The sequence below is a fragment of the Diorhabda sublineata genome, chromosome 3 (genome assembly GCF_026230105.1).
Source record: "Diorhabda sublineata isolate icDioSubl1.1 chromosome 3, icDioSubl1.1, whole genome shotgun sequence".
Classification (NCBI taxonomy): domain Eukaryota; kingdom Metazoa; phylum Arthropoda; class Insecta; order Coleoptera; family Chrysomelidae; genus Diorhabda; species Diorhabda sublineata.
This window is the reverse complement of record NC_079476.1, coordinates 26,917,226-26,933,777: the sequence shown is the minus strand read 5'-3', so window position 1 is coordinate 26,933,777 and position 16,552 is coordinate 26,917,226. Positions and strand designations below refer to the sequence as shown.

General features: G+C 31.1%; 3 protein-coding genes across 7 annotated transcripts in view; 2 read left to right on the top strand and 1 right to left on the bottom strand.

The window, feature by feature from the left end:
* Positions 1-131: 131 nt before the first annotated feature.
* Positions 132-5,066, top strand: LOC130441962 (uncharacterized). Its single transcript, XM_056775894.1, has 5 exons — positions 132-802; positions 858-1,022; positions 2,121-3,638; positions 4,439-4,516; positions 4,580-5,066. Exons 1-5 carry the CDS (start codon positions 242-244, stop codon positions 4,862-4,864), a joined length of 2,607 nt encoding a protein of 868 aa, XP_056631872.1. The 5' UTR covers positions 132-241; the 3' UTR covers positions 4,865-5,066.
* An 885-nt stretch (positions 5,067-5,951) lies between these two features.
* Positions 5,952-9,653, top strand: LOC130441961 (tumor susceptibility gene 101 protein). Of its 4 annotated transcripts, none has more exons than XM_056775892.1 (7): positions 5,952-6,143; positions 6,469-6,553; positions 6,607-6,836; positions 7,525-7,630; positions 7,691-8,058; positions 8,122-8,255; positions 9,327-9,653. In XM_056775892.1, the coding sequence occupies exons 1-7, from the start codon at positions 6,105-6,107 to the stop codon at positions 9,511-9,513; spliced, it is 1,149 nt and encodes a 382-aa protein (XP_056631870.1). In that variant the 5' UTR covers positions 5,952-6,104; the 3' UTR covers positions 9,514-9,653. The 4 variants fall into 4 exon arrangements, with proteins under 4 accessions (XP_056631870.1, XP_056631868.1, XP_056631867.1 ...); XM_056775891.1 differs by lacking the exon at positions 5,952-6,143 and adding an exon at positions 6,229-6,414 and having other exon boundaries at positions 9,327-9,652; XM_056775890.1 differs by having other exon boundaries at positions 5,962-6,143; positions 7,525-8,058; positions 9,327-9,635.
* A 572-nt stretch (positions 9,654-10,225) lies between these two features.
* The window catches only part of LOC130441960 (titin), a 159,229-nt gene continuing 152,902 nt past the window's right edge, over positions 10,226-16,552 (bottom strand). Inside the window, exons 30-35 of one of the 2 annotated variants that reach the window (XM_056775887.1) lie at positions 14,558-15,937; positions 12,749-13,057; positions 12,533-12,616; positions 12,181-12,480; positions 11,820-12,125; positions 10,226-11,019 (exon numbers count right to left, since the gene is read on the bottom strand). In XM_056775887.1, coding sequence (XP_056631865.1) covers positions 10,829-11,019; positions 11,820-12,125; positions 12,181-12,480; positions 12,533-12,616; positions 12,749-13,057; positions 14,558-15,937 — 2,570 coding nt within the window. In that variant the 3' untranslated portion in view covers positions 10,226-10,828. The remainder of the gene's footprint in view (positions 11,020-11,819; positions 12,126-12,180; positions 12,481-12,532; positions 12,617-12,748; positions 13,058-14,557; positions 15,938-16,552) is intronic. The other variant, XM_056775888.1, reaches the window with a different exon arrangement.

Here is a 16,552-nt window from a genome sequence, read left to right as displayed (position 1 = left end):
CTTCTACAGCAAAATAATTGAAAAATGTATCAACAAATATGTGTATATAAAACTACCTTGATCCTATATTAATAAAGAAATTATGAATGAACCTCATTCCTTACAACTTAATGTTCTAAACATAATTCTGTAGTTTAACCTAAATAATGACGTATGTCATTGAGATGTTTGTTGTTACTGTGCATATAGTTTAATTTGTTTTGAAAATTTTTGAACGAAACGATTAGAAAATACTTGCAAAATGAATGAACAAGTGAACAAAGACTGTTTAACTCCTAAATCTCATAAAAACAAGAGCACGTCGAAGAATAACGGTTCAGAATTAATTGGAAGTATCAACGCATGTCAGATAAGTGATGAATTTTTTAAAAATCTTATGAGCGATCCTTCAAAAAGAGAATTAATATTAAACATAATAACATCGGAAAGAGATAAAATAGATGCTTATAAAAAAAAGTTAGAACTAAAAAACCAAAGAAGTCCTTTTTATAAATCGTTAAAAAAACCGTGCGAAAGCCCCACGGCTTTACACAGAAGACGAGTATTAGAGCGATTAAGAAATCCTCAAACTTCTGATAGTACTTCGGATAGCGATAGCAGTAGACCAACATCTAGACAATCCACATCGTCTAAAGTAAATTCTTCTGTGCCTTTCGATAAGATTTTAGATGGCGTTATAGCGTTTGTAGAGGTAAAAAGTGGCGTACGAGATCGTTCAGAAGCCGTAAAATCACATTTACGTTGTATGGGAGCCGTCGTTAGAGAAAAATTTACAAAAGACGTTACACATGTAATATTTAAGGTTAGTTTTTTTATTTCTTTAATATATTACGTTGTTTTTGAAGTGAATATTTTAGGAAGGACAATTTAGTACGTACCAAAAAGCAAATTTAATGAAAGTACATTTGGTATCAGTACTTTGGTTGGAAGCTTGTAAAACCAGCGGTACCAAAGTACCTGAGAAAAAATATCCTGCTTTTGGAACTACAAATTATGATCATAATGTATCGATTCTTTGTTCTGTAAGTAGATATTTCGTTTAAATTTGTGTAGAATTTTGTTAATTTAATGCTGTTTTTATTTATTGGGAACAAATTTCAGATTTGAACTGTTTTCTTAGTGTATTAATAGCTAATTTCATATTATCGCGATCTTTTCGTTTTTTGATTCTATAAAATCGAAAAAAACATCAGATTTTAATGAATTATTTTATAAAAATGTTCGTTTTTATGGCAATGAGAAGAAAATGAAAACTTTTATTAATTTTCGTCATTTTAAACGTTTAAACACACTCCTCCACATGTATTATAATATGAATATATTCGAAAGAACTAACCTACTGTCATCATCTACTTGTTAAACGCTAAAATATTCAAAACAATGTACTTATTGTCCCTTTTCAGTAAAGACGAGGAATGCATACAAAAGAACGCACCTACTGTAATTATCTATTTGTGTAAATTCGAAAATACTTAAAAGAACGCACTTAAATAGGAGGAATGCATTTAAAACACAACGCACTTGTCATTATAAATGTAGTTAAATTTGAATATATTCAAAAGAACGCTCTTATTATCATTTTTTAATTAAATAAGAAAAATGCATTCAAAAGAACGCATCTACTGTCATTATGTACTTGTGTAAATTCGAAAATACCTAAAAGAACGCACCTGATTAAAAGGAATGCGTCCAAAACAACGCACTATTCGTTTTTTGATTCGAGTCGAAAAATCATCAGATATCAATAGATGTTTAAAAAAAATTTTTTTTTTCTTTGATTTACAAGAATAATAAAAATGAAAACTTTTAATAGTTTCAGAGGCTTAAATTTCCATACAAATCCACATATAATTGTTTATAGTATTTTCACATGTAATTGAATGAAATTTTTATTTTTTTCTCAATATTATACAAAAAACAAATTGAAGAAAGTTATCCTTTTATAATATTTATATATTATGATATTAAATTTAACTAACTTAGTGTCAAAATGTGGGATTTGAACTGTTTTCTCAGTGTATATATTATAAATTCTCCATGAAAACAAAGTTTTTAATAACAAATTCATCGAAATCGGAGAATTTTTCGCCTTACTTTAAAATTACAATTGTTTTTACTAGCAAATCCAAAAAGACTATGAGGAAATAATTCGCGAGGAATACCAAAGGACTAAACAGACTGGTACTTTACTACCATCAACGACATCTCTCGTTGATAGACGCAAAACCTTCACAAACCACGTTACAAGAACCAATAAAACAGGTTCTCCTACAGATAGTTATATATTTGATGATGATACAGCATTTGATGAAGATTCTGATACAAATCCGATCATAGATGGAGATTTTTCCGAAAATAACAGTGAAGTTTTCATTAGTAGAAGAAAAATGGGAAATTTCGACGAAGATATGGATTTGACTAACGTACTTGGAGAAAGTAGTAAAGAAAACCGTTCTCCTAATAATAAATCGAAAAATGATGATTTTTATAAGAGAAAAACACTCAGTAATTCGAATACAGATAAACCAAAAAGTACTCGTATATTTAATAAACAGGAATTGATAACTGATGATGCAGTTATGAATTTAACACCAAGGACTCTTCGTATTTTTAATAAAGACGACGTAGTTGATGGTACAAATATAGAAAAACCAACTGAATCCACCGGTACCTGTATGTCTTCGTTACGTATATCAGACAAATCGAAAAACGGAATAAAAACTAGTTTCAACAGTGAAACATTCGAAATATCTTTCAGTCCTCTCCCTCCGAACGTAATTAACGACGTTTTGGATAAATTACGAGATAGTTCCGAGGAAAACGATTTAAAAATCGTAAAAAACAAAACACCGATGAGTAAAATGAAAATTACTTCTCCAAAAAAAGATCAAAATGAAATTAAAACGAGAAGACAAACCATGAACGTTGCCATTTTTAATAAAAGTCCGTCTAAGCAATTAAAACGAAGTAAAAGTTCGATAGATTTAGGTAAAAACCTATCCCCCGATTCGCAAAATAAGAAAAAATTCAGAAAATTGTACACCCCTACGGATTTTCGAGAATTAGTCGTAGACGACGAAAAAGAACGAGAAGAAAAAAGAAAAGCGAGAAAACCGAAAAGTAGAAGCGGAGTGTTCATCAAACCGATAACGCTTTTTCAAAAAAATAAAGATCCCGTTGAAAAAAACGAAGAAAATATAATAAATTCGATAGAAATTCAAAAACCCGCTGATAAAAAACGTGATAGCGATGAAGATGAACAAGTGGGATTAAAAAAGGAAATTTTAAATAAACAAATTGATAAAGAAACGCCGAGAAGACGATCCGTAAGATTGATCAATATGAAAAACACCCCAGTAACCCCATCGATTAATAGAAGGAGTACGTTGGAATTTCAACCCCAAAGCGCGAAGAGGAAATTGAAAATAGACGTTTTGAAAAAACCGAGTATAGTTTGTACTAAGATGCATAAATCTGAAGTTCAAATATTTTTACAAATCGTTAAAAAAATCGGGGGTTTCGATGTTGAAGATGAAGTTTCGGAAAAAACCACCCATTTAGTGGCTGGGGAACCTAAAAGGACGATAAATATGTTGAAAGCACTCGCTATGGGTTGTTGGATTTTAAAAAAAGAATGGGTAAGTTTTTATTCTCTGTATAACACATTTTATTTTCTTGTTCTAGATAAATCATCTTGATTTTAGGTCAAAATAAACTAAAATCCGACGATTTATAAATAAAAACATACAAAAAAGTGTAAAAAAAACAATTATTTGATTCGATTTCAATATATTTTTGATAAAACTTCCGTTTGCTATCGAAATAATTAACGTATTCTCATTATCATCAAAAATAATTTCTCGTTTACTAAAATTAATTTCTAAACAATTTGGCAACCCTAGAATTCGGGAATGTTGAAAAACGACATGAATTATTACTAATAAAAGAAAAAGAAGAGACCTGTGGTGATTTAGCGATTTAGAAATAACATTTGATATAGGAGAAACTATTTTTGGTTCTTGTTAAAATAATTTGACATAAATTTTGTTATATAATTAAATTTCAAACGATTTATTATGAAAATTTACAAAAAATTTTATTTTATTTCAAGTTAAAATGAATTCGAATCTAATATCGAAATATTTCATGTGTTACGTTTATCATCGAAAATATTTTCTAGTTTACCAAAATTAGTTTCTGACGAATCTGTCAACTATAGAACTCGAATATGTTAAGAATCTAACTTATTTCTACATAACCATAGATAAATCAACGTTTTCATTTATGATCAATTATTAGAAAAAGAAGAAAAAACTTTTACGGTTTATGTCTAACAAGCAATGTAGAAATTATTTTTAATAATAAACGGTACGCGTGAATTTTTGTTGTGAAAGTAATTTGGCACAATTGTTTCATAAAATATCGAATTAAATTACAGTTATTTTCTTCGTTGGAATCCGGTAAATGGCTTCCAGAAGAAGATTTCGAAGAAACCGATTTCTCGCCTGCGGTGCAGGTAATTTATTATGAAATAATTTTCATAACATTCGAATACAACTCGTATCATTTTTTTATTCAGAAAAATCGTATTCAACGTCAAGCCTTCGGTCCCTCTTACACAATGGATATTTTCCGTGATTACGGACCTATGTATGTTGCCAAAGGCAGTATACCGAGATGTTCGGATTTACGTGAACTTATTCAGTTATGTAAAGGAAGAATAACTGCCGTTCCTCGATGCGCTAGGATCATTATAGGAGAATATGTTGAATACGACGCAGTTATTTGCGTTAAGGAAACTTGGGTTTTAGATTGTATCAGTCAAAATAAAAAATTCCCATTTAAAAAATATCTCATCAAATAAATTTCCTTTCAGTCGGATCTTTATCAAAAATATACGATTTTTAAGTCGCAAATATTTATTTACAGTTATTGTTTTCAACTATTATTTACTGTTTTGTTTTTTCAACAATATTTTCATTTCTTCAAATCTTCATATTATTACAATTTCACTTGAAACGATTTTTATAAAACTTGTTGATGCTCAAATATATTTTTGTATTTTATTCTTTGGGTTTTTATTTTCCTCACCTTTGATCACTACACACCGTCAGTGACAGCTTAATATGAAAAAAGCAATGGCGAAATTTGACACATAAATATGGCATTAATGAGATATAAAAAGTATGTCAGTATAAAGTTAGTTAATTCTTGTATTTTATTGGTTGGTTTTAATTATCCAAACATTTTATTACAACAAAACAAGTTTGAAACATAAATGCATTATTAGTGGGGTAGAATGAAAAAAGGAACTTTATTACAACAATACTATAAGAATTAGTCAATTTTTAAGTCATATACAAACATAAATTTATGAATCAGAAGTAATAAGGTCAACAAAATGACGAAATTAAATATGCTAGGTACTTAATTCTTAATTAAATTTAATAATAAATCTTCGTACCCCTCCCTAATAAAACCAATATACAACACTTTGTAATTTTCTTTAAATAATGACAATTGATAGATTGAGAAGTTCTCCTTTACTCAATTTTTTGACCTCCACCATAATATTACATAAAAAAATATTTTTATGACAGTTTTACCTATTTTCTAATTAGTATGAGTACATATTCCCACCTCTATAAAAGCTTAAACGTATTTTAACACTTAAATGAGATATTTTAATGAAATTTTCAATCGATATTCTAAATATTGTTTGAATATGATACTTAATAATTTTAAATACCATTAATGAACAGCAATTCGTAGCAATAGATACGGATGTTATTATGTATTCAATAAAAATATAGAATTATGATGCAAATAACAATATAATTATTTCTCCACGACGTATTGTTTTAAATTAATAATCAAAAATTGTTAGCAAAATTTTTTCATTGATAGGTTGCTTCAAAAACGAACAAGTAAAAGGCCAATCTATGTTATACGAAAAGAAGAACTGATTCATGAAATGTCATTCCAATAATATTCTTATTCAAGTAATAAGTGTAAATTTTGTTTGTTTTTACGTAGCTTTGATTATTACTAAAGTGAATATATCTCGTTGAGTAAAGTCGAATTAATATATTCTATTATTTAAAATGGTGGATAGTGACAGATTAAGGAGCTGGTTATCAGTTGTAAGACAACTTTTCTTATTGATAATTAACATTTTGATAATCACTAATAATAATGTTAATTTCGTTTAGATTTTTTGATTATATCATTGAAAATACAGATAAAATGATAGTAACAAAGAACAATTAGATTATATATATGTATATAATAAAGATAAGATATTAAATTTATAAATATGGTGATTTTATACTTTGTTTATTAACTTTCATTCTTAGGATACGTCTAATGAATAATACGAATATGTCAAAACTATTAAAATATATGAAAAAAAATGTGAATATAATAGTATAAAGTTTCTTTCAGATTTAATTTCATATGTTTTTTTAGTATCACAATCCTGATCTGGCTTACAGGGAAATAATGAGTGTTAATCAACAATATAAAGGTTTACATCCAGAACAAAACACTTACAGTGAGTATTTATAGTTGTTTATCATAAATGTATTGTTTTAAATTTAATTTAAGTTTTTAATGATGGTGTTAGAATGGAACTTGTAAATTTGAGCGGTACCATTCCAGTGCGATACAAAGGTAACTTATACAATATACCTATATGCATTTGGTTAATGGACACTCATCCCTTAAACGCTCCCATATGTTATGTAAAACCCACTATGGATATGTCCATAAAAGTATCCATGTTTGTAGATCAAAGTGGGAAAATATATTTACCTTATTTACATGATTGGGTACCGGTAAGTACTATTTTACTATAATCTTTTTTATTTCATATTAATTTCTTTCGAATATTTCAGTTTTTATTTAATTTTGATTGGTTTATGTTAATAATTCATTTCAATTTTATAAGATCTTTTGGTTTTGTATTTTTTTTGTTTTGGTTGAAAAAAAACTCGTTAATTGTGATGAAAAACACGACTATTTCATTTTTGAAATGAAAAGAATTTAAGAGGTGTCACTAAAAAGTAATAGTTATAATATATGGTGTAAGGTCGATTCATACGCAACCGTACCGGTCCGGTACCGCAAATCTTCGAATGGACATTATTCATTTGAATTTCATTTCATTTAAACTTTCTCAATTTTTCGTGAAATATAAATTATATTGACGTATAATTTGAAATAAAGGTGATTTCACGCGTTAATAACATCGTGTTGTCGACATTACTTGTTTCTTTACGAAATATTTGTTTCAATAAAGAATATTAATTGGAAATCTTTTGGTATTCAATTATTTATTGTTTGGTTGACGTAATGGTTATTTTTTATAACATAGATCAATTTTTAATAAAATCATCATTATGTACACTTTGAAGTAATGGTATTTTCACGCGGTAATTACACCGAACGGTCGCCGTTACGCGGGCGTCGACCTTAACCAATCAAAATTCGCAAATTATATGTAAACTTAAATCTTCTTTCCAGAACGAGTCAGATTTGTTAGGTTTAATTCAAGTTCTAATAGTTACGTTCGGCGATCATCCCCCCGTTTTCGCTAAAGTCAAAGACAACGTTTACCCCCCGTCAAATCGTGAGTATTTAATACGAAATTCACTAAAAAATTTTTTTATGGAACATTTTATTCTTTTAGCGTTTATGCCCCAACCGGTTGGAGGTTATAATATGCCTCCGAATCCTGCTCCTGTTTACGGTCTATCTGCAGGTTTCAATTGTCCTCCTTATCCCCCGCAACCCGTTAGACATATGAATTATCCTTTCCCTTTTCCAAATAATAATAATTTCGGAGGCTCAGTACCTCAATCGGGTACAGGCACTATAAAAGAAGAACATATAAGGGAGTCATTATTGACTGCTTTGGAGGAAAGATTGTTGAGGAGGATGAAGGAGCAATTCCAGCAGAATCAGGCCGAATTGGAGACTTTGAAACGTACCCAAGAGGAATTGAAACAAGGGAAAGTCAAGTTGGATAATATACTTAGTCGTTTGGAAAAAGAAAAGGTTTTTTATCAGTTGTTTTTTTTTCGGAATTTAGGGCTTGTATTTAGGAGATTTGCTTTTTAGAACGATTTGGATAAAAATATTACGATGTTGCAAGATAAGGAACAGGAATTGGATAAGGCGATCGAAAGAATAAGTAATCAGGAGTCGATAGACGTCGATGATGCCGTTACAACTACAGCTCCTTTATATAAACAGTGAGTTTTAATATCGTGATATGGAAATTTTTTATTTACAACTCCCAATTTCGGAAACAAAATGTATATCCTCTAGTCTCCCTCGAAAAAATCTCATTTATTTCCAGGTTCACATTAATGAAAGAGGATTTAACGTAATTTTTCGCTTTTTTTTCAATTTTCCAAAAAATCGAGTAGTCCAAAATCTGGAAATCTTGGTGGCTGTTTAATATCATCTCTTCCACCTTTCAAATTGTTCAGAAAAACTACTCTTATGATATTTGGAGCGACATAATCTTGTTGATGATACTATTAAAGTGCCAGGCAGTGAACGTGTTGAAAAATTTGTTATAGGAGACAAGTTTTTCCATAATCTCATGGAAACCGTAATAAATTTTTGGAATTCATGGTGCTATCATGGAAACCTCCGGACAAATCTGTTATATACAATAAAATCTGCTATTTCGGAACCATTTTAGGACCATTTTCATACCATTTTATGGTATTTACCATTTATCGTATGGTGTTTTCATCTCGATTGCTTCTACAGCTAAATTTTGTGGTAAATCTTTTTTCTCAAAGCTCGGTATTTCGTCCTGATGCGTGTCCCAAGTTCATCATTTTCCTTTGGTCGTTTTTCATTATTAAATCCTTTAGAGTGACATAGAGGTGGAAGAATCACTTCTAGCGCACGTTTTGTTTATGATTTCGTTCCTCGTGGTGTTCAGACTAGTTGTAGTACCTCAAACCACTGCCTCATATGTGATGTTTGGTCAATTCAAGCAAGATATTCGAGCTACGTCCCCAATTTCTCACTGCGAAATATCTGCACACAGTCAGCCTTTTATGGCTTTATGGTTATTACCTTTTCATGTTTTTTCTTGAGGAGTGTGAATTGGCACGTTAGATTTGCGATTATTTTGTATTTTGGTACATTGAAACTATGGAATCAATATATGACGTGTTATTTTTCTCGTATGCCCCATTTTAGTACATTACAACATTCCTATGCATTTCTACCATTACTGGAACATATTCCTGCTAATAATAACGTCCATGACTCAATATTTTAGTTGGTAAAAAAAATTCTAGGTTGTTGACAGCATTTGCTGAAGAGGCGGCACTAGAAGATACGATTTATTACATGGGGGAAGCTCTGAGGTGCGGCGTCATAGATTTGGACGTATTTTTGAGACAAGTAAGGAGCTTGTCGAGAAAACAATTCATGCTTCGAGCTCTTATGCAAAAATGCCGTCAAAAAGCTGGTTTATCAGTATGAAAAACCGTTCTAAAGCCATATATTTGATGTTTTTACTCATATAATTCTTAATTTGAATGTTATAAAGAAATTAAAGTTTTTATTCATTTGTACACTGTTTTACGCATATATAATCGCAAATAAATTGGTTTCTATTTCTTCCTATGTTTTTATTTCATACGCCTCTTCCTTTTCTAACAAAATTTATATTGTTACTAACCTGTCCACTGACATAAATCGCGAAGCCGATCCTGTTCTAATATGTTATCCACCATAAAATGCTTATAATTGAAAGAGAATCGATTATTTGAAACTTTTTCTATATGATATGATTTCATTCGATTGTAGTTAATAAATAAAACGGAAAAGGCCGATTATTTTCTCGATTTCATGTATTTGCCATAGCGAATTAAATAAAAAATCGTTGGAAGAGCGATTTCGTGAACTGATTTCATTCGAATGCAGCGAATTGACAGACGATTGTTTTCGTGAATCAATTTTAATCGAACTCATTGACAGATAATTTCGAATAACGACTTTTGGTATTTGTAGTTCACACGATACCGTAAGATGCTAATAATTGAAGAAGAATCGATTTTTGAACAAGATTTTATTCGAACAAAGTGAATAACTGATATATATATAATCGATTGTAGATCTCTTGTTATACAATTCAAATTCGTGTTTTTGAATTTTTTATGGGATATGGGAGATGAGTACAATAAAAGACATGTTTTTAAAATTTCGTTTATTCCTAACAATATATTGAAATCGTCGATAATATTGTTAATAATTGCACCTATATTTTCTCTCATATTTAACGACGACGTCAATATCTTGACAAGAATTAAAAAAATTAACAATGAAATATTAAACTCGAATAGTGCACAGCATAAACAATATAAACATTATTAATATAATAACCAAACAAAAACAACTGCCCATAAAATTTTAAATCAAAAATTCTTTTATAGGGATAAATATTTATACAACAAAAAAAATAGTCGTAAATAGGCTCACTGCTTTTTTTCGCAGAATCATTTTCAGTATCACAGTATCCTAAGTGATCCTTAAATACATTCGAGTTGATTTCAATTTTTTAAAAACATTGCAGCTCGTTTAACAAAAACTCAAAAGGGTTTACACTTTATTAACATCAATTTAAATATATTTAATCGAATAATATTGAAACCCTTTTCAGTTTTTAGATATCAACGCGAATATATTTAAGATTTTTTTTATACAAAGTCATCATCAGTATCAAAAATCTAAAAATAGTCTTAATATGAGTGAATATATACATCTTGTTACAGCAAATTAAGTCTTCTTCTTTTTCTTATTTAAATAATTTCGTAGCGTAGCACCAAATGCGGAAGAAATATTCGTCTTTCTTTAATAAAGTCCCTTTGGAATAAGAATGAATATCCGCGTCCATGCTGTTATCTCTCAACCAAGAAGTCGAGGTTTCAGTGCTGTACGAAGTGGGTTCTCTATCAGTCGCTTCCTTGAAGTCTTCTTGATCCGTATCTAAAAAAAAATATATTTTTTGGTAATTGTGCTTAGTTGGTTAGACCCGTCGTGCCCCATTTGTCGTTATCAAAAGTCGATGTCCTTTGAAAAGTCGCTCAGGAGAACCCTTTGATATAATTAGGCTTGTCCAAGTCTTTAAACCGTGCTCCTTTGAGTACAGGTCATTCATAGTTGCAGTAATTGTTTGACGTGGGACGCAGAAGGTCTATCTACATGTGTCTTGCTTGTCTCATGCCAAGTGTCTTTATTTCATTTCTGTCGAGCCCGTCTTGCAAATAGATCGAGATAATAATGAATTTCATCCGATGATACACGTTCGAAAGCCAACGAAGTCAAGCCTCTGACTAGCATCTCGAGGCTTCAATTCTTGCACCAAATGGATTTTGTAAGGTCGCAGCCCTAAATCTTTGTGTAAAATGGGGTGGATACAGCTTATCGCCTGTTATTTCAGAATATATATACAGAAAAAAACTACAAATAGTTGATCTATCAGTAGAAGATTGAAGACAGGAGAATATTAGAGATGCTAGCTAGTGGCGATTGATGGTATTTGTTAATGATTGAGTATCTAGATCAGGCGAATATAGTGGCTTGTATATCTGGAGCTAATGAATGAAGAAAGAGCAACAAAAAAGATATATAGAAGGAGAGTAGAATGAAAAAGAGGGAAAAGCTTACGAGAAAAATTTGAAAAACAACACCAGGAGTTGGGCGAAAAAAAGCACTGTACTGTAGAACTAAATTTAAGTAAGCACGCGATATTAAACAAGATTTATTTATTAGAAACAATTATTTACCTCCAGACGGGAGTACTTTGAAAGGTTCATCAGATTCAAGAGGTTCACTGAGTCCAATTTCATTCTTGGCAAATATTCTGATCATATATTCGTGATCTTCTTGCAAATCTCTTATAGTGAATTTTTGTACGCCCTTCGGTACACGTCCGATTTCCATCCACATCGTTTTCTTCGTGTCTCTGATAGCGACGTTATAACCAAGAAGAGGAGAACCTCCATCTGATTCTGGTATACCCCATTCTACTACTATAGCGTTAGGACCGATTGTTCTTATTTCCAATGGCGGAGTAGGAGGCGAAGGCACAGCTGTAATAAAATTAGATAATTAAATTGTTTCTAGTTTCTTCGTCGATTAACTTACTGGCAAGCGTTCGCATTTGTACAACTTCCGAATTAGCTGGAGGGCTAAGTCCGACGCAATTTTCGGCGTACACCCTGAATATGTAATCGCTCTTCTCTTTTAGATTTTCGAAAGTATATTCTAAAGAAAAAGCTTCTAAAGTGAATACTTTTTCCCATTTAGGCATGTATTCTAGTTTCTTTTCCACGACATAACCAGTTATTTCGGTACCGCCGTTATTTTCTGGTGGTTCCCAGGTAAGCGTAGCACTTCTACTTGTCAAGTTTTTAATCTTGAGGTTGATAGGAGGCGATGGAGGTGCTAGAAAAAACGTGTTTTGAAAAAAAAATCATTGATAAGTTGAAGTACTTACTTCTATGTTCTAATTTAGTCGGCGGGAATATTCCTAGTAAGCAGTACAGCGTTTCGTCAGTTTTATCAAACTGATAGTTAATTCCTGCATTTGAAGCAAAGCAAAGTGTTAAAGCAACGAAGCGTTAAAGATAACAAGCGTCTTAGTAGAGAGAAGCTTTTTTTTATAGATAAATTATAAGCATTGTTAGTGAAAAAATTATAAAAAAAAACTTACTTATTCTGGATCCGGCTATTATCGTATCTTCTGGTAAATAAGGTTCACTAACACCTATAGCATTTCTAGCTGTAATTTTGAAATTGTAGCCATGTCCTTTATCCAAATAGTTGATAGGGAAGTTGGTAATTTCTCCTTTTGTAGCCCCAAGTTTTTTGAAAACCGTTTTAGATTTAGCCTCCTTCATTTCAACAATGTATTCTATTATAGGTGAACCACCATCGTTTTCCGATGGTTGCCATTGGATGGTAAAGGAAGTATCTGTCATTCCAGATATTTCCAGAGGTCCTCTCGGTGGAGACGGTTTATCTAGAAATAAACGTCATATATAAAGAGGTTTATGTAGGGAAGACTTTTTTATAGTTTTTTTCAATTTATGGTAGACCTTCACAAGGAATAATTTGATAGGGATAATGATACTAGATAATCCTCAAATGACTCATACCTGTTATATCAGACCAACGAATAATTTTTGTCTCAGGAACGTTTCTAAACATCAGCCAAACCTCTGATATTAAATTCATATTTGGAGTATATACATTTCTTTGCAAGGCAAGATAAACATAAGGTACTACTAAGTTAATTTAACATTAAAAACCTCCGAAGGTTTCAGAATAAAGCTCTTGAAACTATTATGAACGCCCCCGATTCCATCATCGAAAAAACCTTGAAGTAACTTACGTTGGAGATGAAATCAAGAACAAAATATTAAATACCAAATTACCAAATTAAGTGTCGACTCTAATGTATTCATGAAATATTTAGCAAGATAAACCTACGGGATTACACCCAGTCAATTCAGTACCACAAGAAAATATACTTGGACCTAGACTCTATTTAATTTATGTTTCTGATCTACCAAATATGAGGAAAACAGAAGTAGGAAAATTTGTTGATGACACAGCAATTTTTGCATACCAATCAAAGTAGAAATTCAAGCCTAACGTAGATAGGGAATTAACATGATAAAGGGGAAACAACTTAGTATTAAATTCAGAAAAATTGAGCTACCTGATTGGTAGATTAAACCCATACGGACCTGTGGTATCCAGTTCTAAGGTATTGCAAGTTAATTTATATTAAAAACCTTCGAAGGTTTCAGAATAAAGCTCCTGGAACTATTATGAACGCCCCCGATTCCATCATCGAAAAAACCTTGACGTAACTTACGTTGGAGATGAAATCAAGAACAAAATATTAAATACCAAATTACCAAATTAAGTGTCGACTCTAATGTATTCATGAAATATTTAGCAAGATAAACCTACGGGATTACACCCAGTCAATTCAGTACCACAAGAAAATATACTTGGACCTAGACTCTATTTAATTTATGTTTCTGATCTACCAAATATGAGGAAAACAGAAGTAGGAAAATTTGTTGATGACACAGCAATTTTTGCATACCAATCAAAGTAGAAATTCAAGCCTAACGTAGATAGGGAATTAACATGATAAAGGGGAAACAACTTAGTATTAAATTCAGAAAAATTGAGCTACCTGATTGGTAGATTAAACCCATACGGACCTGTGGTATCCAGTTCTAAGGTATTGCAAGTTAATTTATATTAAAAACCTTCGAAGGTTTCAGAATAAAGCTCCTGGAACTATTATGAACGCCCCCGATTCCATCATCGAAAAAACCTTAAAGTAACTTAGGTTGGAGATGAAGCCCAGAACAAAATTTGAAGTACCAAATTAAGTGTCGACTTTAATGTATTGATATAATTTTTAAACAGTCAGTCAATTTTTAAACATAACTAATAAAAACTTTTTAAAACGTTTTGTCCGTTTTTATTTTAAACTTACCTCCGATTTTCAATTTTGAAGAAGTTCTAAGTTGATATTTATCCACGGTACATGAATATTCATATTCGTCTTCGAAAGTAGTCTTACGTACAATCAATCTTCTTATTCTACCTTCTTTAATGATGGAATATCTTGAGGATTTTTCAATACGTTCTGATTTTCTGTACCAAGTAACTTCTACGTCTTCTTTAGAAAGTTCTACTTCGAATTCGGCATCGGTGTTGATTGGTACAATCGTAATTTCTGGTAGAGGTCTGATAAACGTACAAGTCGGTACTTGTACGGTGAGTTTAGCTTTTGATGATTGCGTACCCAATTCGCAGGAATAATTACCTTCGTCTTCTGTTTCTGTTTTGTATATTTTCAATTTTTGTCTTTTACCGTCTATAGAAAGTTGAACGTGTTCGGAGAATTGTATTTCTTTACCGTCTTTGTACCATCTTGCTAAAGCGTCGCCTTTAGAAAGTTCGATTTCGAAAACGGTTTTGTCTCCCTTATTGACCACTTGGTCTTTGAGAGGTGTGATTATTTCCGGTGGTAATTCAATTACTGTTACCTCCGCTTTGCATTCTTCGTCGACTAGTTTACAACTATATTCACCTTCGTCGTGAATGGACGTGGTTCTGATTAAAAGTCTTCTTACACCGCCGAGTTTTTCTGTATCGAATTTATCGTCAGTTTCTTTTAAAGGCGTACCATCTTTGAACCATTCGACATTAGCACTGTCTGAAGTTATTTCGACTTCTAATACCGCCGTGTCTTTTTCGGTTATTTCTAAATCTTGAAGTTTCTTAACGAACTCTAATTTACATTGTTCTACTTTTACTTTTGTTTCAGTTTTTTGATTTTTAACCGTACATTTATAAGTACCTTCATCGTTTTTATTGATATTTTTAATTATTAATTTATGAGTACGACCATCTTGGGAAACGACGCGGTGATCCATTCCACTAATTTCTGTGTTGTTAAACCACCATTTCGTTCTAACCGAATGGGAAGTTTCACATTCCATTTCTAATGTTTTTCTTTCTACGGTTTCGTAAATTTCTTCAAGTTCTTTTGTAAATTTAACTGTATCTACCTCGATGGATATTTTAGCACCATGAGAAGCTTTTCCTGCATTATTCACAGCTACGCATTTATAGTCTCCTGAATCTAATTCCGAATTGGTTTCGTTTATTTTCAATTCTACGTTTTCGCCATCGAATAATATTTTAATTCTATCGGATGGTTCCAACGGTTCATTATTACGTAACCAATAAACTTCGGGGATTGGTTGGCCTGTCACTTTGGCTTTTAATGTGAGAGGAGATTTCTGCGGTACTGTTTGTTCTTCGAAACGTTCAACGAACAACGGTGGTTCCTGGTCTTCAGGATAATCTGTAATTATAATTAAAATATTATTATCTTCAAAACAAGTTCCATAATAAGCTACAAAAGCGAAATATATCGATGAGAAAGGATTTAGGTCATATAAAGAAACACCAGGGTCGTACTAATCAATAATCTGACGTTTCATGCCTGTCTAGAACACTTTAGATACTTCCTGATTCTCTATTTTTGAAATTTTTAGAAATCTAGAAAAACCTTGTTAACATCCGGCTCGAAGGACCACATGTACAGGTTAGGTAAGGTTATGATTATCTATCGATGTTAAGACTATTTTTTAAGTATTGTTGTGAATAAAAACATGATTTTTTTGTTATTAAACGTAAAAAAATAATTTATAATATTAATAAGTTTAAAATATGAACATTTTAATATATGGGGACAATATGAAATTATGAATTTTAAGCAATGATACATTTTATAATCATAATTCAATCAGAAAAGTGAAAATAAATCAATAATTTTACCTCATTTTTATAGATACCTAAAAAACATTCGACAGCATCAATAATCAATTTAAATCACTTAAAATGTTGTTTTATTTGAAAATACAACATCCCGTACTTCACTACGAGGTATTTTTTTCATAAATAATCTTTGTTAGAT